This window comes from Aureobasidium pullulans, assembly GCF_000721785.1.
Source record: "Aureobasidium pullulans EXF-150 unplaced genomic scaffold scaffold_1, whole genome shotgun sequence".
NCBI classification, from domain to species: Eukaryota; Fungi; Ascomycota; class Dothideomycetes; order Dothideales; family Saccotheciaceae; genus Aureobasidium; species Aureobasidium pullulans.
In genome coordinates, this window is record NW_021941021.1 from 1,545,095 (window position 1) to 1,566,505 (window position 21,411).

At 51.1% G+C, this 21,411-nt stretch overlaps 8 protein-coding genes across 8 annotated transcripts; 4 read left to right on the plus strand and 4 right to left on the minus strand.

The window, feature by feature from the left end:
• The first annotated feature begins 305 nt into the window (after positions 1–305).
• On the plus strand, positions 306–2,187 carry M438DRAFT_341435 (uncharacterized protein). The gene is made up of 4 exons (XM_029904508.1): positions 306–606; positions 675–747; positions 900–1,278; positions 1,335–2,187. Exons 1-4 carry the CDS (start codon positions 326–328, stop codon positions 1,847–1,849), a joined length of 1,248 nt encoding a protein of 415 aa, XP_029765892.1. The 5' UTR covers positions 306–325; the 3' UTR covers positions 1,850–2,187.
• Positions 2,188–4,258: 2,071 nt separating this feature from the next.
• M438DRAFT_309341 (uncharacterized protein) lies at positions 4,259–6,971 on the minus strand. Its single transcript, XM_029902376.1, has 3 exons — positions 6,902–6,971; positions 5,918–6,837; positions 4,259–5,865 (listed from the first exon to the last, which is right to left on the minus strand). The coding sequence occupies exons 1-3, from the start codon at positions 6,957–6,959 to the stop codon at positions 4,330–4,332; spliced, it is 2,514 nt and encodes an 837-aa protein (XP_029765893.1). The 5' UTR covers positions 6,960–6,971; the 3' UTR covers positions 4,259–4,329.
• Positions 6,972–8,678: 1,707 nt separating this feature from the next.
• Positions 8,679–10,269, minus strand: M438DRAFT_351086 (serine/threonine protein kinase; the record flags this gene model as incomplete). The annotated part of the gene is made up of 6 exons (XM_029906691.1): positions 8,679–8,812; positions 8,864–9,068; positions 9,120–9,313; positions 9,375–9,861; positions 9,913–10,085; positions 10,224–10,269. The coding sequence occupies 6 exons, from the start codon at positions 10,267–10,269 to the stop codon at positions 8,679–8,681; spliced, it is 1,239 nt and encodes a 412-aa protein (XP_029765894.1).
• Positions 10,270–13,727: 3,458 nt separating this feature from the next.
• M438DRAFT_401765 (CAF1-domain-containing protein) lies at positions 13,728–16,377 on the minus strand. The gene is made up of 2 exons (XM_029909561.1): positions 16,311–16,377; positions 13,728–16,254 (listed from the first exon to the last, which is right to left on the minus strand). The coding sequence occupies exon 2, from the start codon at positions 16,118–16,120 to the stop codon at positions 14,093–14,095; it is 2,028 nt and encodes a 675-aa protein (XP_029765895.1). The 5' UTR covers positions 16,121–16,254; positions 16,311–16,377; the 3' UTR covers positions 13,728–14,092.
• Positions 16,378–16,488: 111 nt separating this feature from the next.
• M438DRAFT_287310 (uncharacterized protein) lies at positions 16,489–18,074 on the plus strand. The gene is made up of 2 exons (XM_029901617.1): positions 16,489–17,056; positions 17,107–18,074. The coding sequence occupies exons 1-2, from the start codon at positions 16,572–16,574 to the stop codon at positions 17,936–17,938; spliced, it is 1,317 nt and encodes a 438-aa protein (XP_029765896.1). The 5' UTR covers positions 16,489–16,571; the 3' UTR covers positions 17,939–18,074.
• Positions 18,075–18,153: 79 nt separating this feature from the next.
• M438DRAFT_262133 (putative mitochondrial inner membrane nuclease Nuc1) lies at positions 18,154–19,210 on the plus strand (the record flags this gene model as incomplete). Its single annotated transcript, XM_029899791.1, has 2 exons — positions 18,154–19,007; positions 19,060–19,210. The coding sequence occupies 2 exons, from the start codon at positions 18,154–18,156 to the stop codon at positions 19,208–19,210; spliced, it is 1,005 nt and encodes a 334-aa protein (XP_029765897.1).
• Positions 19,211–19,339: 129 nt separating this feature from the next.
• M438DRAFT_242072 (uncharacterized protein) lies at positions 19,340–19,624 on the minus strand (the record flags this gene model as incomplete). The annotated part of the gene is made up of 2 exons (XM_029899553.1): positions 19,340–19,501; positions 19,565–19,624. Coding segments are annotated over 2 exons (222 nt in total), but the record flags the coding sequence as incomplete, so codon positions are not given.
• A 284-nt stretch (positions 19,625–19,908) lies between these two features.
• M438DRAFT_351089 (uncharacterized protein) lies at positions 19,909–20,970 on the plus strand (the record flags this gene model as incomplete). The annotated part of the gene is made up of 3 exons (XM_029906692.1): positions 19,909–19,998; positions 20,057–20,494; positions 20,551–20,970. The coding sequence occupies 3 exons, from the start codon at positions 19,909–19,911 to the stop codon at positions 20,968–20,970; spliced, it is 948 nt and encodes a 315-aa protein (XP_029765899.1).
• Positions 20,971–21,411: the final 441 nt, after the last annotated feature.

Genomic DNA, 21,411 nt, shown 5'->3' on the forward strand with positions numbered 1-21,411 from the left:
CATTTCGCTAGATCTTGACATTTTTGTTATCTGGTAGATGTGAAATCCTTGGTCCATACAGTATGTAATGCCAATCATTTGATTTTCCTATTCCTCGTGTGTGCGTCGGCAGATATTGCACTTCAGGTCGGGGATTGCCCTTGCATGACAGGGCACCCTAACAGAGGCTTGAGGTTTCCGTGGATGTGCTCTCGAACGCCTCGGACTTTTAGATCTGCAGCGTTTTCAAAATGACGATCAACGCGGAGCGTTGGCGTTCTCATGTGATTATCTTTTTTCCAATGTTGGCGAACGGACCCTTTCGCAAGCGCGCCAAACGAACGACATGTCGCATTCAACAGCAGCGGTAAATAAGACATTGTTTGCGAGCCATGGAGGGTGGTCAATGGCACATCTCAGAATCTCGAGCAGGCTGTCAGCTGTCAATTCCGCCGCCATGACTGGCCGATCAGCCCCTCTACTGTGCCTCGCCCGCACCTACGCCGCGGTCGCAACATCACCCGTATCGACACCAGCAGTGTGCTCCGCGCGTGTCGCATTCCGTCGGCCCATTCAGCAGTATCATTGCGGACGTCGGTACAACCTTGCCCTGAGCTCCTCAACCGGGTAATTTCTCAACCCATGACTGTGTCCTAAGCTATGCTTTTCTTGTGATCTAATCATCGAATCCATAGCTCGTACCCGATCCTTACACCAATCTCACGCCGCTCTTTCTCGACGCCCAAGGGAGACGGCAATAAGGGTCTTGTAAGTTCTGTCGATCATCCCTCTCAACGTGTGCATGACAATTATCAAGACCGGCGTGTATCGGAAGCATGTGTAGTGCTTCACCCTTGGTCAGGCTTGATCACGTTGGAGAAGATTGTGAAAATGTAACATCGACTAACAGATTGCTGAAGCAAAGGGAACAATCGCAACCAGGGGCATCTGATACGGGAGCTATCACGCAGAGTGCCAATGTTGCAAGCCAGAAGGCAAGCATTATTGGTGACAAGGTTCGCTCCTTGACACCTCGCGAGCAGATATACAACATCCCGAACATCCTTACCGCCTCCCGTTTGATCGCTGCACCTTTTGTTGGATACCTGGTGTTGCACGAGCAGCACAAATGGGCGCTTGCTCTGTTCGCCTATGCAGGTATCACAGATCTGGTTGACGGATGGATTGCTCGCAAGTACAAGCTGCAGACTGTTGTTGGCAGTGTCATTGATCCCATGGCCGATAAGTTCTTGATGACCATCTTGACCGTCACCCTGTCCATGAACGGTCTCTTGCCAGGTGAGCAACCCCTTATGTTCACCAGATATCTCAGGCTTACCCAATTTGACACATAGTCTCATTGGCTACACTCATCCTGGGACGTGATGTGTCTCTTGCGGTGGCTGCTCTTTATTGGAGATATGCGTCTCTGCCCGCGCCCAAGACCTTCAAGCGCTACTGGGACTTCTCCCTGCCATCCGCTGAGGTACATCCAACCACTATGAGCAAGTACAACACGTTCCTGCAATTACTGCTCATTGGCGCCACTCTGGCGTACCCTGTCATCACGGCAGACAACCACCACATGGGTATCATGCATGATATTGGTCTCGAGAAGCTCGACCTCGCTCAGTTTATGACCTACTTCCAGATTGTTGTGGCCGCCACCACAGCGTGGAGTGGACTTAGCTATGCCTTCCTCAAAGATGCTGTCAAGATTTTGGGCAAGGATGAGCAGCTGAAGCTTAAGCAAGGAAGAAGAGGTAGAGCCATCATTGGCGTGACATTCGGTAGTGTTGTTGCTGCCGCTGCATACTTGGCTCTGACAAAGGACTTGCCCAAGAAGAAGGAAGAGGGCGTTGTTGCCTAAGTCGACAGAAACGAGAAAGCTCGAGGACCAAGTAAGAAGTAAAGGGCATTCCCACTCAAAAGGGTTTCAATATCGCATACTATACCAGCATTTTGGATATCATAGCTTGATGACTTCTTTTTCTAATTCCGCGGTTGCTGTTCTGGAGGCTCAAGGTCTTCCTTGCGTTGCGAGTCTTTCCTTTCCATCTTCATTTACCTGTCCTTGGTGGTTCCTGCGCTGCACTGGCTTGCTCGTTCTCTCCATCTGTACAATCTTGGCTTGGCGTCTGTTGTCTTCTATTTCTTCCCATTCTTGCTTCCCTGGACCTGTCTCCATTATTGTATCCATCGTCCCTCGCCTATCGTGATGCTGCGTTTATCGACCTCGTTCTGTGTAATCACGTTGATGCGATCATGGGTCATCTATCCACCTCACTTCCGCCAAAGCCTCACATCAATCCACACTTTCGATGTCCTGTGCTCCACAAAGTCTTCTACATACTGCGAATGTCGGCACGGCAAGTTCAGAGGCTGTGATATACTCAACGTGTCGAAGCTATATTGGCAGAGCCCTCTAGAGGCATTGAACCCTTGATCAACATCAAGGACATGCCGTAGTCGTCTAAGGACATCAATGACAGGGTCACCCGCCCATCAACATACCATGGCTCACGGCGGAGTCTACTGAAAGAGGCCATTACAAGCACTTTCGACTTGCACGCGCATTGTGTCTGCTCACCGCAATGTCCCATCATACATTCTGACACAAGTTCACGTCAACAACTCGATGACGGCAAAAATCTCAATCAATCAATCAGGCTGTATGCATGCACGATGAATCACTTTGCATCACCGCAAGCTGCAGATGTTAAGAAATCAGGCCTCCCTCTACATGTGCAACATGCATGCCAGCCCAGCACCGATCAATTTCAATCTGCTGTCTCCCCATCGCCGCCACGCAATATATGCAGTCAACAGGGATACGCACAGTACATGCGAGGAAGCGGTGAAGGCGGAAAAATTCTGCATATCGAAAATGGGAAAATACCATCTGCGGAAATACCATTTGCGGGAATACACTAATGTAGAAGCGCGAACGCCTACCTAGTCGTGCCACCGCCGTTGGGCACGATGATGGTGGAGATGAGATAGAACCAGAAGAAAAAAAAGTTGGAAAAAAAACTGCTGGGCAGATGTTCTGGGATTTGGAGGATCGTTGGCGGACGTTGGGCGGGACTGGATGGCTGTCAAGTTAAGCGAGTTCAATTGATGTATCAAACATATTTTACAGCATCTGCAGCACCATTGAGGGTGTAGCAGGAACGAAGACAGAATAGGTTCATGCATCACCAGGCTACCAAAGTCCTCCAAAAGAAACACCGGGAGAAAAAATTGGAGTGAGAAATATCACAAGCAAGAAATGTACTACAAACAAGGAACGATGTATATCGTCCTTAGAAACAGGGCGACTAACGACAACGAAGTGATCATGATACAACACTCTTCTCAAAGAAGCAACGACCTCTCATTTCCAGCTTTGAATCTCCATCCTACTCGGAACCATAAGCAACATCCTGTAGAAAACTCACCCAAAATTCTACATCAAGACAAGTTTTACAACAAAACTTGATAACCCAGAAAGATGATTCAAGAATAGCCCAACCCTTGTTATACCAAGCCTAGAGGAAAGGAAAAGGTATATCATAGCACTAGGAAAGGAACATTAGAGGTAAGAAGGAACATCACTTCATCCGAGATCGAAAGCAAGCGATCCAGCATATTTTGCAGCTACAACCATCCTGACATCTAATGCCATCCGCGCCTCGAATCACGTATCCTGACGAATGTCAGCCACTAGAGATGAGCTAACGACAAGAAGCAAAGAGTCAGATGCATAGGCTAATAGAAAGCAGCACGAACTACTTGAGCTCATCCCCAATCCTCCCGCTCCCAACGAAGGCAAGAGCTGGAAACAAAAGAAACTCTCGATTGGACAGATCATGAAACAACCAACAGACCAATCCACACATCCGGAATAGAGAAAGTATCAAAAGAGCGGGCAAGTGAGGAGCATGAAGGAGAAAGAGCAGCCCAGGATCTTACACCCTCATACAAAAAGGAAAGAACGTCGCTTGTTACAGGAAGGTGTGACCGACGCGAAATCGGGAGGAAAGGTGCGATGGACCGAAAGACCAGCAAGCGAGAATTTCGACCATCGAGCTGTGACTAGCATGTAAGGAGAGAACGACCACAAATAACAATGTCTTTCCCGAGTTTGGAGAGGAAGGAGCACAGGCGGATATCACACGGTTCAGACAAGGAAACAAGAACTTGAGAGAAATGGTCGCTTCTTGGATATACACGGCAGGTATTTGGGGGTTATAAAAAGACGCAAAAAGAAAAACAGAAAAAGGAAGATACCAGCCGTCCGTCCCAAGCTCCCCATCGCGTTTCATCATCCGCTTTTCGTCGAAAAATACTTCCTAAATTTCAAGACTTTTATGCGACGTCATGGTCTTCTTGCTCCATGTTGGTGTCGGCAGGTTGCTCGGCGGCAGCGGTAGCAGCAGCCTCGGCGGCTTGTGCCTCTGCCTTGACTCTCTCGGCCTCTCTGGCGACATCGGCAATCTCGATGGCGGCCTCACCGACAACAGCCTCTTCGACAGCCATCTTGCGTCTCCAGACACGAGCCCAGCGGGCACCCCACTGCTGGAGCAGAGTCTGTTCGGCACTGTCACCATCGAAGCGCTCGATCATGTCATCCTGGGCTGCACTGGCAACAGTGGAGACAGCCTCGATGATGGCGTTGAAGAGATCACGCATAGTCTGGCGTTCACGAACCAACGTCTCGTCCAGCAAGGCCTTCTGCTCCTCGGAGAGATCGGCCTCGGCGCGAGCGCGCACAATTTGGCGCATACGGTTGCTGACCTTGAACATGGTGGCCGAGATCATTTCGTAGATGTGAGTCTGTGCAAGCGCGCGACCGTGCTGCATGTGGTCGTGCAATGCCCACTCGATAACGCTCATAGGAGTGATGATGGTGTAGTTGAGCAATTTGTCAATGATGTTGACAGCAGTTCCGGGGTGGTCGGCCCAGTAATCAATGACTGATGTGATGATCTGGCGACGAGCAAGCTCGGATTGGGGGCCAATTGCGAGCAGGCGCTCCTTGCAACGCTCAATACAAGACAGAACGTGAGAAAGCGACTTGCTACCGACTGAGCAGATGCTGGTCATGTATGCGTCGGTGCTAGGCACAAGGACATCTTCAACACCGTGTTCGCTAGCCAGGGCCTGGATCTCGTTGATGACAACCTCGATCTCCTCTTCAGGGGCCTTTCTACGGATGAGTGCATGCATGGCATTGCCTTGTTGAGAGTAAGGAGTTTGCTCGTTGAGATATTTGAAGTCGGGAGTGTCCTTCATCTTGCCCTCAGAGATGAGAGGAGCATAGGCCTCGGGAAGAGTCTCCCTGATACGCTTGGCGAAAGACAGACGGATCTCCTTGTCCAGCGAGCCAACAATGAAGGCTTTTCTGGGCTCAAGATCTGAGCGCTCGAGATCGTCGATCCATTCGGCCCACTTCCAACGGAACTCGAAGTTGCTCAAGTGGTGAGCGAACCAGTCCATGTAGCGGTATTGAAGTTCGAGATCCATGACATCGAGGCTACGGAAGAGGAAGCGGATGGCTCTTCCCAAACTAGGAGCAACGGCGGCAGGAGCAATTTTGCACGCCTCGGTGATAACGGAGTGGTAGTAGACCAGCTTGTGTTCCGAGGTTGGGAGTCGCAGGATTTGGGAGAAAACAGCGTCGACAACCAAGTCCTCAGGCTTCCAGGTCGAACGGCCTTCGGGGATGTCCTTGAGCTTGTCAAAGGCAGTAGCGCGCTTGACGAAGGTGTCGGGGCGCCAATAACAGTCAACATCGATGAGGAACTTTGCAGCAGCGTTTCGGTTGAAGTCGAGGATGTTGATAGTATCCGTGACGGCATCTCGTAAAAGCGATGCAGCAATGTTGGAGGTGGGGGGTACAGACTAGGAGAAAGTTAGCTTTGAGAACGATCGAGGGAGGCAGTGAAGTACACACCTCGACATCTTGGTCGGCGAACAGCGAGAAGCAAACTTCGGGGAAGAGTGAGTGGGGACCAGGGTTGACAGGAGAAGGTACGGAGAGCTGGGGGAACGAGTGCTTGCCGGGTGCAGCCTGCTCGCCGTTCTCACCCTCGATAGGGGCCGGAGAAGTAACACGGGTCAAGCGGGGAATGCACTCAAGCTTCCAGCCAGAGGCAGCCTCGCCTTGGAGCTGTGTCTGCAGAGCACTGAGAATGCTGGGGCAAGCCATGGGCTTCTGCTCGCCCTCAGCTGTCGGGTAGGGGTCGACCAGAGCTTCCAGGGCATGTGGTGTGGATGCAACAATGTCCGTCTTTTCCAACAGCTCAGCTGCCTTCTCTTCCAAGCCAGTACCGGGTGCAGCGAGCACATAGGGGATGGTGAAAAGGATGATTTTGACCAGCTCGAGACCAACAGCATCGTCCGAAGAGGCAGTCTGGAGATCAACAGCGCGGTCGAAGAGCTCGTTCAGAATGCCAAAGACTCCATCGTCGCTGAACAGAGGTTGCAAGCAGGCCAGGAAACGCAGCAAAAGCTTGACGTTGCGCCACTCGCCAGCATCGAGATGACGCTGTAGCAGGATGGAAGTACGGTTCAGGACCTCAGCGGCTGCCTCGCTCTTCTCGTTGTTGGCGCACAGGACCGAAGCTGTGACGAAAGGAATCTTGAATGGCTGCTCCAGCACTAGCGACAAGACCAGATCACAATATGTCTCCTTAACGTAATTGTCGTGGTAGTTGTCGGTAACCAGCTTTGCGATGTCCTTCACTTCGTCTTCGGGATTGCGCATAGGCGATTCAGCAACAGCGAGAAGCTGGCGACGTAGGCGGGTTCCTGGAGGTGCATCTTCGTATCTTCTGCGCTGGGGTCTGCGATCGTAGCCGCCTTCATCATCGTCTGTAAACAAAAAAAGGTTAGCTTAGGGATTGGCGACGACCGTGTATTCGCGGTGCTGTGATACCTCTGTTGAAACGTCTCTTGCGGTTGAAATTACCGCCTCCGCGTCTGTCGTCGGCCATTCTGTTTTCGAAGTCCTTGTCGTAGTCGTTTCGTTGGACAAAACGATGAACCGCGTCGCTCGCGACCTTCCTACGTGCTCTTCGAGGAAGTGGTGCCAAGCGTCGTGGAGGTCGCGGAACTTCGGCCTTCGCTGAGATGCTAAACTTGCCTAATTGGGTAAGAACTTCGGCTGCAGCTTCCTCTTCACCAACCACCTTTGCTCCTTCCATTTGAACATCTTCCATTTCGACATCTGCATTTTCCTCAATCTGTACCAGCTCTTCATATCCGATCTTCTTACGAGCCATGATCAGCTGTTTCTCGATCTCGGTTTGTCTTGCCATGATGTGAATCTTGAAGGTAAGTACTCAGAAGTCTCCCTGTTCGACAACAGTAGCGAAGGTTAGACCTATGTGTTGGCGCTGGATATTGGAAGACAAGCAAGTAGTCAAGGTAGTGGTAGAAGTATAAGACGATGTCGGAGGTGAAGGAAGAGGAAGAGGAAGAGGAGTAATGGTTCAAGGAGAAGATATAGCTGGAGAGCCGCTAAGGTGTGATAATGTGAAGTTGAGAGAGAGTGGTGAATGTCAACAGCTCTCAGAGTAGAGAAGTTGTTAAGACAGGATATCCTTTTAGGTGCGATAAAGACGACCCTCGAGCTCTCATCAAGTGACGGCAGACTTGCTGAGGATACATGTGAAACACCCTTGGTCGTCTCGATGAAAGGACGGAACAAAGAGACGGCGATACTGGAGTTCCCTCAATTTGAGAAGCAGGTCTATGACACAGTCTTAGTGGACGGCAGTAAGCAAGCGATCACCTTGCCCTTTCGAAATCAAATTTATCAGAGTGAAGGATAGGGGAAGCAGAAGCTGAAAGAAGAAAATCAATTCTGGTCTAAAATCAGATAGCCAACTGCGAATCAACCATTCACTTTTCGCCCTTGTTCGCTGATCAACTCTCGCAAGAGCAGCGGCTCTAGGGAAGAACAGAAATCGAGCATGATGAAAAGGAGTAAGAGAAACATGAAGATAAAAGGAAATTCCCTGCGTTACTTAATCCTCATTCAGACTGCTCCGTTCTGTCCGCTGTGTCAAAGACAGAAAAAAGCCACTATTCGTCCTGATTCATGCCATCCACTACCTTCAACCTCCATCATAACTTCTTTTTCTCCAACTTGTTGACTCTTCCGAGCGCCGCCCGCAATCCCTTTGTTGGGGCGCAAAAGCAAACAACAACAACAATAGTCGAGAGCACCATCAATTGACTTGACAACCCATCTCTGCATTGAGAGATAGGGGCAACGAGTGTCAAATCTTTGAAAGGACATTCCAACTCAAAGATTTCTACCGCACCACACTTGCAAAAAAGGAAGAAAATAAACTTGCTCGAACCGCCCGTTCAGCGGGTAAAACGAAAGAAAGAAAAGAAGACAAATAAGAAAAAGACATCCACAGCAATGCCGGCGGCGACAAGCGGCGGCGGCAATAGCAGCAAAGCAATTACTCCTGGCAACCAGCTTTATCCGGCGTCTTGTTTTCTGTTCAAGCCGGGGCTTGTCCGCTGACCCATTGTCATATGCGTAGAAAGATTTTGAAAGACTCCAGGGTGGGACGCCGGTAAAGCAGACCGCTGATGGGTCAATCGAAAGGTCTTGAAAACTTGAAAAGAGTATGCATCGCTAATTCATGACCTGTGTATAGTTATTTTTGCCGGTAGTTTTTCTTTTTGTATCTTCTTTAATCCAGTCGTGCCATCATAGCATCCTTGGTCAGGGGCGTCAAGTTGTCAATGTCAAGACCCTTCGCTGCCAACTGAGGACGGACGTGCGGGGGAACGAGTTGGTGGTTGAAGTGGGGTGCGATTGAGAGTTCTGCTACATGTCAGCATGCTTCGGTATTCAACGAGGACTTGTCACACGAACCGTGGTGGTTGAAGTTGAACAGCTCGGGCATATCCTTGGAGGCACCTCCAGGGTGACGAGAGTCAGGGAAGCGAGTGTTGGGGTCTCTCAGCTCATCGAAGAAGGGGTGGACCATGGCTTCAATGGCAGACAAACGCTGTGTCGGTGTGTACTCGAGAAGCTTGGAAATGAGGTCGATGGCGCTGGGGTCAGCCTTGCGGAAGACCTGGAGACGTATAAGTAAGATTTCAAAAGGACATGGCAAAAAGGCAATTACCTTGTTGAAGGGGTGAGGCTTGATCTGAGGGAACTTGTGTTCCATGTAGTTGGGGTTCATGGTGCGAATTTGATCGCGAGTGGGAGTTCCCAAGACCTTGATGATCTCAACCAATTGGTCGATACCCGACTCACCGGGGAACAAGGGCTGACCGAGCATGAGCTCAGCCATGACACAACCAGTCGACCAAACGTCTAAATTCACGAACAGGTCAGCCTGTAATCGTTTCCTGGCACTGCCTCAACGAGTACGTACCAATCTTTGTCGTGTAGTTGGTTGCGCCGAAGATAAGCTCGGGGGCTCTGTAGTAGCGTGAGCAGATGTACGAGACGTTGGGCTCGTTCTCAATGAGTATCTTTGCACTGCCGAAATCGCAAAGCTTCAGAATACCGCTGTTAGGGTCGAGGAGCAGGTTTTGCGGCTTGATGTCTCTGTGGCAGATGCCCTGGCTGTGGATATAGGCGAGCGAGCGGAACAGCTGGTAAATGTAGAGCTTCACCTCGAGGATAGGCATGGTCGTCTTCATCTTATTAAAGTAGCGGGATGCGCGGTAGACGGTTTCGGGGACGAATTCGAGTACGAGATTGAGGTAAACCTCGTCCTTCTGACCAGGCTGCATTAGTGACTTGGTCGGAGGATCAAATGGTCTGAGACCTACGCGATCGCCGTTCGAGTAGTAGAAGGCCTTCAACTCGACAATGTTCGGGTGTCGCACTATCCGCATGATCTGGAGCTCTCTGTTCTGCGCAGTGTCAGTCTACGAGCAGGACGAGTGGGTAGTGGGGATAGCGACCTTGAAACGCTTGTCCTGAAGCACGCGCTTGATGGCAGCATCTTCGCCGCTGGGCGACAGCTTAGTCTGGAAGACAACACCGAAGGAGCCGTTGCCGACGATCTTGCACTGGGTGTACTGCATCTCTTTTGTCTCTCCGGTCAAGCCATCCTGAACCTTTTCGCGAATTACCTCTGTACTGCGTTAGCACATGCAAAGTATGCGGGCATAGCAATGGATTCGACAAGGGCAGATGCTGAGCGATGTGGTGGACGCGCAGCTAGCAGCAGGGGATAAAATGGGCAGCGCGGGGGAGGTTTGGGAATCCTTACCGCCCATGCGTAAGCTGGAGAACGCCGAAGGCCTGTTCTGCGACATGATTGCGAATTACAGAGAGATGGAAGCTGAATTGGGGGCAGGGTCGCCGAGGGTCGGGAGAAGCAGTGGGTGTCGAGAGGGGTGGAGTGTCGGTGGTGATGGACGAGGTCGGAGGATGCGTCGATGTGGGCCTGTGCTCGGAGCTTGTGTTGACGGATGTTATGCAGCGATGCGCGACGACAGGAGTGTCTGGGCGATTGGAAACCGAGTCGAAGCTGGAAGGGACTTATACCACGCCAGGAACAGAAAGTGAGACGGGAAAATCGATGGCTGCTGCGAGGACGAGTGCGGTCAGTCTTAGCGGTGGATGTGGGCAGGGCAGGCAATGTGTGAGGGTCGAGCGAGAGTGTCACCTGCGCTGTGCTTGAAACGAGGAGCACAACCCAACACACGTGATCGTCCCCGATGCTTGTCTTACCTGCAATGCGACTTGTTTCTTGAGCCTTCAATCGCTGATAACAGAGCTGCGATGGACTCGACGATGCTCTAAGGGATGCTCTTGCTGTTTGTGATGTTCGAGCGATGGTTGAAGACCTCAGCTTCCTTTCCCGTCAAACGTTCGTTTTGCCCATCCGCTGCGCACCGCATCCCTCACCCCGCTTTGCTCCTCGCCCAATTGTCTCTCATCTCATCATGGAGCTAATCCATCCCATGTACGCATGACCTGAAATCACTTCATCGAGCCCGCCATCAGTCACGTTGTTTTCAAGATGCTTGTCTGCCCGCTCAAGCCCCAATTCCTTAAGCTTCACCCTCTATACAGCTGCTATACATGCAATTTCCATGTCTGTTTACCAACACAGAGTCCATGACTGCTGTCTCTACTCTGCGTCTGGCCCTCAACGGCTCCCGGCCAGGAGTTCAATCTCTGCAGTCCATGTGACTTGCTCGCTCGCTAGCGTCGGGCCCAGGCGCTTTGCACTCTCGCTGATTCGTCAGGGTACCTAATACGCAAGTGGCTGACATGTCTGCCGGGACCCGCCATGACCATCTCTCTGTCTTTGAATCTCTGCCCAGCCTGCAAATGCATCATGATTCTGGCGACTTGTAACTCGAACCAATCTTTCCCTCTGCCCTCACCCCGCAGCCAGACAAATGAAGGGCGGCAGCGCCCTGTCCATGTTACCGCATTGCGTCAAGATGCTGTCAGTTAGGCAGGAATAGCCATCATGACCACTGACCACGAGCTCGTCTATCCCCTGTCCCTCGATCTTGACAACCTTCCAGCCGAACTTCTCTTCACATGCTGACGAAGATCCCTCGTCTGCATCACGAACTGACGCTCGAATTCACAAGAGATTTGGCTGGTGAAACGGACAATCCTCCCAATTTTTGTTGAAAGCAATCGCGGAATCAAAGTTCGCACTACACCGCAGCCGCATGCTCGTTGACTTGCTGTCTGTTGCTTGTCCCAGAGTTTCCCTCATTGCGCCTTGCTCTGCCGCCAACCCCTACCAATCCAATTGCTGTTCTCTCTATTTTGCTTGCGTTGAAGACTCAACGCTCACACAGCAAAAGCCCAGATCTGCAGCCAAACCTCACAATGTTGCATTGTTGTTGCGGAAAGTCGCACGCCCAAGAAACCGAAACGGAGCTGAGACCCGTTCTCATCTTGAACCGTTGTCATACTTTGGTGAACCACAACTGATAATCGCGATCCCAGATTAACGGAACACCATCACTATTTCGGGTCGGCTAGCGTCCTGTCCTTCGCTGGCCACCGCTAAACACTTTGACGACAGCCAAAGAGCGACTCTTCGATAAATCGATCGCAGTGAAAACGCACATCTTCGTAGCGGAACACTGTCACGCTTCGGCTACGTGTCTGCTTCTGACTTTTGTTGACCTCGTGGCTGCAATCGTGTGCATATCTGCAAGAAGTCGATGCAAGCCGTGGTGGCCGCATCAGTCGACCTGCAGGAACATGATTGATGATCTTGCAAAGCAACCAATCCGCTGCTGGTCAGAATCCTGCAACCTTGCTCATGCGTCTGCGCTGGCTGGACTTCGGTAGTTTGCTATGTACAAACACCAACCCCGCGCCCTCTTCTCACCATCTTGCGTTGGAGTAATACCTATTCTTGTACGCCTTTGCGCCCGCTATACCGAGAGCCACATATCTTCCCTGTTTCATGCAGATAGGCGAGCAAAGAACGCGCGCACCTCAGGCACGACCATTCACGGCAGATCTTCAAGGGTCACGGCTTTTGCATCCTCCAACGAGCTTAATATTGCTGCCTTTGGTAATCCCCCACGTCTACTCCTCATGACCAGATTGATTCGGCACCTGCATGCGGGCGGGAATACCACCAGCATGAAGCCGACCTCATCCTGCATTGAAGACAACATCACGAGGTTATGTTTTTCGAAAGAGTCACATATTTCCTCCGTGCCGCAATCACCGGTAAGAGCAACACAGACTACTACGAGTATGCATGCAGACTTTTTGGCCACCTTCACATGTTCGTTCACAGTCATCATCTATATTGTTTCCTGTTCTTGACCTTATCATCCGGCCGACTCGTGTCGCGTGTCACCGAATACCGAGCACGTGCTTGTTACATTGGTGGGAAGTGCTCGGCTCTTCTATACCATGTCTATATGGAGAATCTTTAGGTCTCACGGCAGTCTGGGCAATGCCTACGAAGGAATATGCAAGGCATCGAGGGCGACGTATTCGTCAAACTCCCTGCATTGACATTTGGCGAGCACATGCTCTGCTTCTTTTGCTGGACGTTCCTAGGGAATTGGCGAGAGGGAGCTCACGGCATTTGTTCAGCACAACAACCAGTCGCCTTTGTAATTGTTCTGTTCAGGATAGCTGTTCCTCTCTCTCACCTCTATTCGCCTGAAGTACAGAGGAGTTGCTCCTGATTGGACCGCCTACATGGTCAGACGAGCTCTTTCAATCGATACATACTTCGACTCCAATCACAAGATGCGTTCTTTTAAAAAAGTCATAACCTCTAAACTCAAGACCCCAGTCAACTCAACACCTTGCAACTCTCATATCCATAGCAATGTCACTCGATTTCACGCTCCTAGGCATCATGTTTCTTCTCCATCATGTCGCTCGTTGAACCAAAAGGTGCAATTATCATCTTGCTCATCGGATGTCGATCACGTCGCATCGAATATCATCACCATCATCAAAAAACTTCGCCGATTTGAAAGATAAAACCGCAAAATGATCGACATTAAAAAAGCACCCACCACCCAATAAAAACGTGGGTCCTTTTTAAAGCAAATTCCTACGATTTTCGATTCCCACGATTCACAGTCACGAACGGCAGTTTGGCTGTGCTGGCTGTTCTGGAAATAAATAGATTGACATGAATATCACTGACGTAGAAGAAGAAGGGTGTCATTGCTGGTGAAACGTGAATCGTGAAACGCCAACATGGCTTCGATGGGGAAGAAGTGTCACACTCCGAGGAACGACAAGCGAAAAAAGGTCAGGGTTGGGCAGTGACCCTTGGCATTTACTCAATTTTTGGAACTGTTTTTTTTTATTTGAGGAAAACAAATAAAACCCACTTTCGCAAAAAGGTGGGTTTCTAGTGGAGAGAATGGGATTGTTGTCAGTCGATGTCCCTTTTTTAGCCCTTGTTGATCGACTCTGAAAGGAAATCAATCATTCTCGCCAACGTCCGAGGGGGATCTCTTGCAGGTCCGATATCCGACCGTGATTGCAATTCCCATTCTACACGACCTCGGAGCGAGAGAGAGCAGATGAAATTGACTAGTTGTTCGTGATCAATCCTCCTTGGCCTGACCCCCTTTCTGCTTGATAAGTGGATAGTAATAGTCGATCTCCGTACTCTCAGGCAAGCGGTGCAAGCATGGCGACTCCCTCCTGAGTGCCAAAGACACGTAGCTTGTTTCCATATACCTTCCAGAAATCAGATGTGAAGGAGGGCATCATTGTGCCGACCTCAGCTTCACGTGCCTTCCACGCATCACTTTCCGCCAATGCTGGTATACTGTCCCAACTGGCTCCCACCAGAGGGTCAGAAACACCATCTGTGTCTGCCACTACGGGATCAGAAGCATGTGCGGTTTCCGAGGGCAAGGAGTCGAATTGTAGAATCTCTTCTGTCGTGGTTTCGGCTTCTTCTTCGTCCTCTTCTTCTTGGGTATCTTGGAGTTGGTCGAACGCTGTGGCGTGGGCGAAGCGGCCACCTTGCTGTGTCGAGGGTGTAGAGTCGGCTGTCTTGGACTTCTTGTTCTTCTTCTTTTTCTTCTTCTTGGATTTCTTGCTTGTTGTGCTAAAGTCATTCTCTGTGATGTCTAGCTCGGCGGTCTTCTCGGCTAGCGAGTCTTCGGGTGTTGACTTGTTGTGTGGTGGTTGCTCGGTCCGTGTGATGGGCTGTTCTTCAGGTGATGTCTTTTGCCCTCCCAAGACCTTGAACGGTGCTTGCAGAAGGCCTCTGACGCTATCAATAGCTGAATCGATCACAGATGCCGTACTAGTCTCCAGCTGCACACCACCAGCATCAACATCCGGCGGAGTAGGAGGAATTGTGTTTTGCTTGTCCTCCTGGTCGTGACTCCCAGCGAGTTCGAGCTTTGCTGAGAGACGCACGGCGACTTCGGCGGTAAGCATGCTGTCGTAGCCAGCTTCATGGAAAGCTGTTGTGTCGGTGTACTTGTTGTGCTTCTCGTGTATGGTGACACTAGGCTTCTGTTGTTCGGCAAGCTTTTCTGCTATTTGTTCGAGAGAGGATTGTGGGTTGATGTCTCCGCAGTTGTGAGTAGCCATGTACTTTGTATCGACAATGATCGGGAAGAGTTCATGGATCAGACTGCCAAACTCCTCCACGGTGTCAGGCAACGCTCCGATGAAAGTTCTGTAGAAGTAGATGAGATCCAGGAAGAGGTTGTGGCCAAACAGGGCAGTCTTTTTGTTACGGATCATGTGCTTGGCACGATTGAAGCGCGACTTCAGCTCGTCAATGTCGACGAAACCAGGAATGCCTCCGGGAGTCTGAGCGAATGATCTGACATCAACACCTTCGGGTGGGTTTCCACAGAGAGCTTCGACGATCCACCTGAATCCTGTCTGTCTCACAATCCTGTCCTGAACTTCTCTCTTCCTTTGGGCCTTGATGTATTCCTCGCGTTCCGGGTCAAGTCTAGACACGCGCACAAGGCCTCTGTTGGGAATACTGACAAGGTTGGGGTATTCGGCGCGAACGATCTGATGTACCAGCCTTCTCTCAAAGCGATTCAACTCTGGATTGGCATCCGCGCCATTGGTTCCCAGAGGAGCTATGACGACCGAGTGAGCACTTGGCTGTCCAGTCTTCAACCAGTCATCAACTTCGGAGCGGACTCTTCTAAGGAACTCCAATGCCTGGATGTCCTCTGGTTTGATTTCGATGTCTGTGAAGGACGATTTGTCGTTCCTTGCAGCAGCTCTATCCTCGGCAAGTTGAGCTTCATCTCTGGACAGGTACGGGACTCCAGAGGTGAAAGGAAGATCGAATTTGAAGCCGACTCCGAGCAGGAACTCGGCCGCTCCGCTGTGGAAAGAGAAGGTGCGGTCAACATCCAAGCGCTCCTCCACTATGGGACTGAGGTTGAAGTTGAAGGGTTTGCAGACATAAGCGCCCTGAAGCACATCATCCTTGACGCACGTGAGACCAATTTGCAGAATCTGATACTGTTCGGCGGCCTTCTTGGTCTCAAGATAGCGCTCCTGGAGTGAGGGCTTGCCAGGTTTCTCCTTGGCTTGTCCCTTGACAGGCACGCCTGAGAGCTCTAGATCGAAAGACACAAAATGTGCTTCCGCAATGGCTTCCAGCACATCCAGAAGGCGAGAGGGAAAAGTGTATTTGTCTATATCCATGTTGAAGTGTGATGAACAGAGGACAGTTGGGCCATGCAGTGTCTAAAATAGAAAAGGCAGGGGCAAACCAGAGCAAATTGGTGTTTAAGTGACGGATGTAAGAGACAATCAAGTGAGAAGAGGCAAACGAATACCTACCGCGCCAAGTCAATAGTTTCGACGCAACAAGCTCTGGATGTAGAGCAAATACCTCGTGGACCTTGCCTCTATCTATTGAGCACGATACAATGCAGTGGTGATATCAATGTGAAGAGGCGAGAAAGAGGCTTGGGCGCGATGAATGGATGATGCTCAGGTGGTATGCTGAGGTCCAAGCGTCGGCGTGTCATTGGACCTCGGCCCATTCCACGATCAGAAGCCGGTGAGGGAGCAACACATGAAGATGAGTTGATAGCCGACAAAGGGGGATGCTTTCTGTTCGTTTCTCGACTTCTATCAAGATTTGAGCGACATGCCCAGTGCTTCGACGGCATCAACCATGTCGTACGAGGATTCGCTCTCGTCGCAATACTTGACCTCGTCCATCTCATCGCTTTCGTCGGCGCGCGCCCAATCCTCGCATATAGCCAGAACCTATCGCCAGGCTGCTCAATTGTTTCTCACCCGTAGACTTTACGAAGCCTTATCTACCATCGATCCCATCATCTCGCCGGAAGCTCCGGACTCTCCATTGCAACAAGAAGGACAGAGCGACCACGACGCTGCACCTGTCGCATTCGCATCCAAGACAACAAGAGTCAAAGTATGGAGCTTTTACTTGACTCTACTCAATGCCATCATAGAGCTGGGTCCTGAGGAGGGCAAGCTGGTCTTTGGAAGTACCAAATGGCGGGAATTGGCTGCCTATGCTCGTCAGGGTACTGTTTGGGACCTCGTTGTCCGCCAGGGCTATCAAGGAAACGAGGGCGCGGTAGACGGCGAGGTTGTTGTCAATCTGTACGAAGCTTCCAAAACTATACTCTTATTTGTCTTCTAACACACGACAGCGCAACCCTACTCCTAGCACATATGCCGTCGCAGAAGCTGAACCAACAACGTCTCGAAACATACCTGTCCGCGCTGTCCAACCCCACCTTTGATATCGCTGCCCACCTTGAAGCTTCTCAGCAACCAATGCGCAACTCCTCTCATCAGAATGGAACGAGCACCCCCCGCGATCTGAACATCCGCCTCAAGCTTCTTGAGCTTTATACTCTCCATGTTCTACCTCAAAACGACGAATGGGACTATGCCCGCGACTTCATCAGCATGAGTGAGGTTCTGGACGACGAGCGAAGAGACGCGTTCCTCCAAGCACTTCACACATTGAAAGAAGAGAAGGCACTTGACGGTATCAGAGAGAAGGAGCTCCAGCGCCGTCAAGATGAGGAGATGCAGCAAAGACGAATGGAAGATGAACGACGCAGGAAAGAGGAGGCCAGAGCAGACCAGGACAGAAAACGGAGGGAAGCTGAGGAGAGGCCCCGTACGGCGGGCTCCCAGAACAGAACACCCTCCACTTCTAGCAATCCCAGAGCTGGACAAGGCAACAGAAACACAGCTGCATCGAAAGCGAAGCCTGCTCAGAAGAAGGCCACGCCTCCCTCACCACGCGTATATCGGTCGGTCTTTACAACAGTGCAGGCGGCCATTTTGAATGCTGGCAAATCTGTCACGCAAAACCCAATGGTTTTGCTCCGGTTCGTACTCTTTCTGATGGCTTTCACTTTGGCCTTTGCGCGGCGCGATGTCAGGGACAGAGTCAAAAGGACCTTACAGGGTGGGTTGCATAAAGTGCAGAGAACTATAGGGATGGGTGTGAAGGTCTCTTACATTTAGTATAATCCATAGCAGCTAACCGAGCCATGATCGAACACGTTCCTGCATTGATGCATGATTACCTAGGTACCCATATAGTTTGTACATTGATGGGATGGCTTGGCGTGGATTTGTTTGGCGCTAGAGCATCACGAGCACTTTTTGTAGCGCGTACAGACGTGTTGTTGTTTGACCTCGACCGTCTCCCTCGGCATCGTGTGTGAATGCGAGATATCATGTCAAAAGTCACGCTCGCACTCGTTGCCGCTGGCGGCGCCGCGTTCGGAGCAGCAACCACTGCCGCGCTGTTTCCTCGCAAGACAGCAAGCCCGGCCAACACTCCCGCCGTCGCTTTCCCTTCTCCGGCCAACTCGACCTCGCCCATTGTCAAGTCTGGCGTCCAGGAAGCTCTTGCTGCCGCCGCAAGACCCGTCGATCCGAACGGACTTTATCAATACGGATTCCCTGGTCCCGTGTCTGACCTGAGAGCTGCCGCTTCCTTGACCTCCGCGTACGATCGTAGAACGAGAAACCCTGCCTGGGTCGTCGAGCACATTACTCCTGCTTCGCTCAAGAACAGCAATGCAGACCGCAAGCACTCTGTCTTTGTCGAGGACGACGCTATTCCCGAGAAGTTCCGTGCTAAGCTGAAGGACTACTTCCGCAGCGGCTACGACAGAGGTCATCAGGTCCCTGCTGCCGATGCTAAGTGGTCGCAGCAGGCCATGGACGATACCTTTGCATTGAGCAACATGTGTCCTCAGGTCGGCGAAGGCTTCAACAGAGACTACTGGGCTCACTTTGAGGATTTCTGCCGTCGTCTCACAGGACGCTACCCCTCGGTTCGCATTGTGACTGGACCTTTGTATCTTCCCAAGAAGGAAGCGGATGGCAAGTGGAGAGTTAGCTACGAGGTCATTGGCAAACCTCCCAATGTCGCTGTTCCTACACACTTCTACAAGGTCATCTTCGCAGAGGATGGCAGAGTTGGCGGAAATGTCAGCTTGGGTGCTTTCGTCTTGCCCAACGCTAGAATCGCAAACGACAAGCCCCTGCAGGACTTTGAGGTTCCTCTTGAGGCTGTGGAAAGGTAATACTCCCTGGTAACATGCAGATTGAAGCTGAGCTGACAATACTCGCAGAGCATCGGGCCTTGAGTTCGCATCGCTTCTCCCTCCTGCCCAGAGAAAGTCTTTGTGCAAGGAGATCAAGTGCTCCATTATTGTCAAGGATTACTCGCAGAGACAGAAGACATTGGCCAACCCTCCTCCCCCTCCAAAGGCGAATTTATAAAGATTCGAGAAATTGAGCTCGATAGTGTACAATTATCTGGACCGCATCTTCATATGCATATCGTACAATTGGTCCCTTCCTCCTATTATTTCCTTGATATCGTTTGAGCGTAATTTACATGAGGGCACCAGAACCGGCCTCTCTCTGTATGCGGTTGATGTATTGCTTGGAGACGACGTTCCATGCCGACATGTATTTCTCCATGCACTGCGAGTAGCAGGTTGATTCGCCCGATGACAAGGAAGATCCGGGCTTGGGGATGCAGCGCTCGAAGCAGTGTTCGTTGAGTTTCTAAAGCGACAGTGGTCAGCGAGTGCGGGAGACATGGACGGGAAAAGCTCAATTCAGTCGTACCTCGACCAGCTGTCTTGCGTTTGCGACGGCGGCTTCCTGTGCGACCTGCTGCTTGATGGCCTGAGTCTGGCTGGCGCTTGAAGAAGCGGCTGAACCTCCGAGGAATGACATGATGTGTTGGGTGTATGTTTTGTGGATTTGGGAATTGAAAGTACAAAAGTCGATATGCACGTCATGCTTCTCGAGTCTCGAACCTGTCGGGGCATGTTTGAACTGTTTGGCTTTGCGGAGCTCTAGATGACACGAAACAACCCCCTTTAGCGCTGTTTATAGAACAGATCAGCTATTCTCATTCTCCATAGGCCACGGGTGCCGTTTGTTTCTTTTGCTCATTTCCATTCGCCATGCGGTTTTTGTCTCTAGTCGGAGCCGCTGCGGCAACCTGGCTGGCTGGGACTAATGCGCAAGACACCTCTGACGTGAAGAGCATTCCCGTATGACTTGCGACTGCTCTCTGTTGAGACGCGACCACCTCTTCTGACACTTGTACAGCTCCGCACGCATTCTTTGGTACAGCCTTACCTCGACTCGGACTTGCAGAGCAGGTGGTGGGACTTTGGCGGCGACACCATCATCCGCGCCGACAAGCACATTCGTCTCACCTCGGACCGTCCCTCGCAGTCTGGATGGATCTATTCAAGAGTCCCTTTGACCGCCACCAACTGGGAGATCGAACTTGAATTCGACATCAATGGCCAGGGCAACCTCTTCGGTGACGGCTTTGCCATGTGGGTGACGACGGACAGAGCACAGCAAGGTCCTGTCTTCGGCAACAAGGACAAGTTTGAGGGTCTCGGTATCTTCTTCGACACATACAAGAACAACAGACCTGGTGTCGTCTTCCCTTATGTTATGGCTATGCTCGGCGATGGCCACACCACCTACGACCAAGGACACGATGGCAAGGCCAACGAGCTCGCTGGTTGCTCGGTATCTTCTCTGCCACTGCAGACCATTTGCTCAACTCATACTGACATTCTGCCCAGGCACGCGGTCTCCGTAATGCGAACACCCCCACCAAGGCCCGTATTACCTACTTCCAGGAGAAGTCCCTCACCCTCGAGTTGATGTACAAGAAGGAAGACGAGTGGACCCCCTGCTTCGAAGTTCCTGGTGTCAAGCTTCCTGGCGTCACCTACCTCGGTTTCTCTGCCGAGACTGGCGAGCTTTCCGACAACCACGACATCATCAAGGTCGAGACCAAGAACCTGTACAGCCCTAGTGGTGCCGCAGGTACACCCAAGGACTACAGCAAGAACGCATACAAGCCGAATCAGTACCGCAAGAAGGAGGGTGGTGGCTGGGGCTGGTTCTTTTTGAAGTTTGTCCTGTTCGGTCTGGCCGTAACTGGTGCATACGTTGGATACACTGTCTTCCGCGCAAACAGAAGACGAGACAGATTTTGAGAGGGCCTCTATTTCTGCTCTGTCATGTTCAGTTTCTGTTTTATCGTTGTCGAAGAAAAAAAGTGTCTTCAGAAAATGCAGGCTTGCTGGATTGAAATACACTAGCAAAAAAAGCGCCTCTACTACATATATTCCTTACATCATTTCCAACTCAACCATTTCTCAGTCTTTTTTGTGTCCTCAGATTTGAGTCTCTCCAATGTTCTCACAGTGACAACCACAGATCTCGGGTGAACGAGCGGGCTGCCATGTCAATTTTGGCTTTTGTAATGATCATCACAGGACGACTGGTTCTCCTCCCCTTGCCCTCCCTTCCTTCTCTCATATCCTCCCCAAACCTAGTTGTTGCAAGCATCTTCGCTTCTGAGGTCTGTGCAGAGAACTCGAAGGCGTGCCGTCCAGGAAACGCAAGAAAGACGGAGCCAGCGCCATCCGATTGAA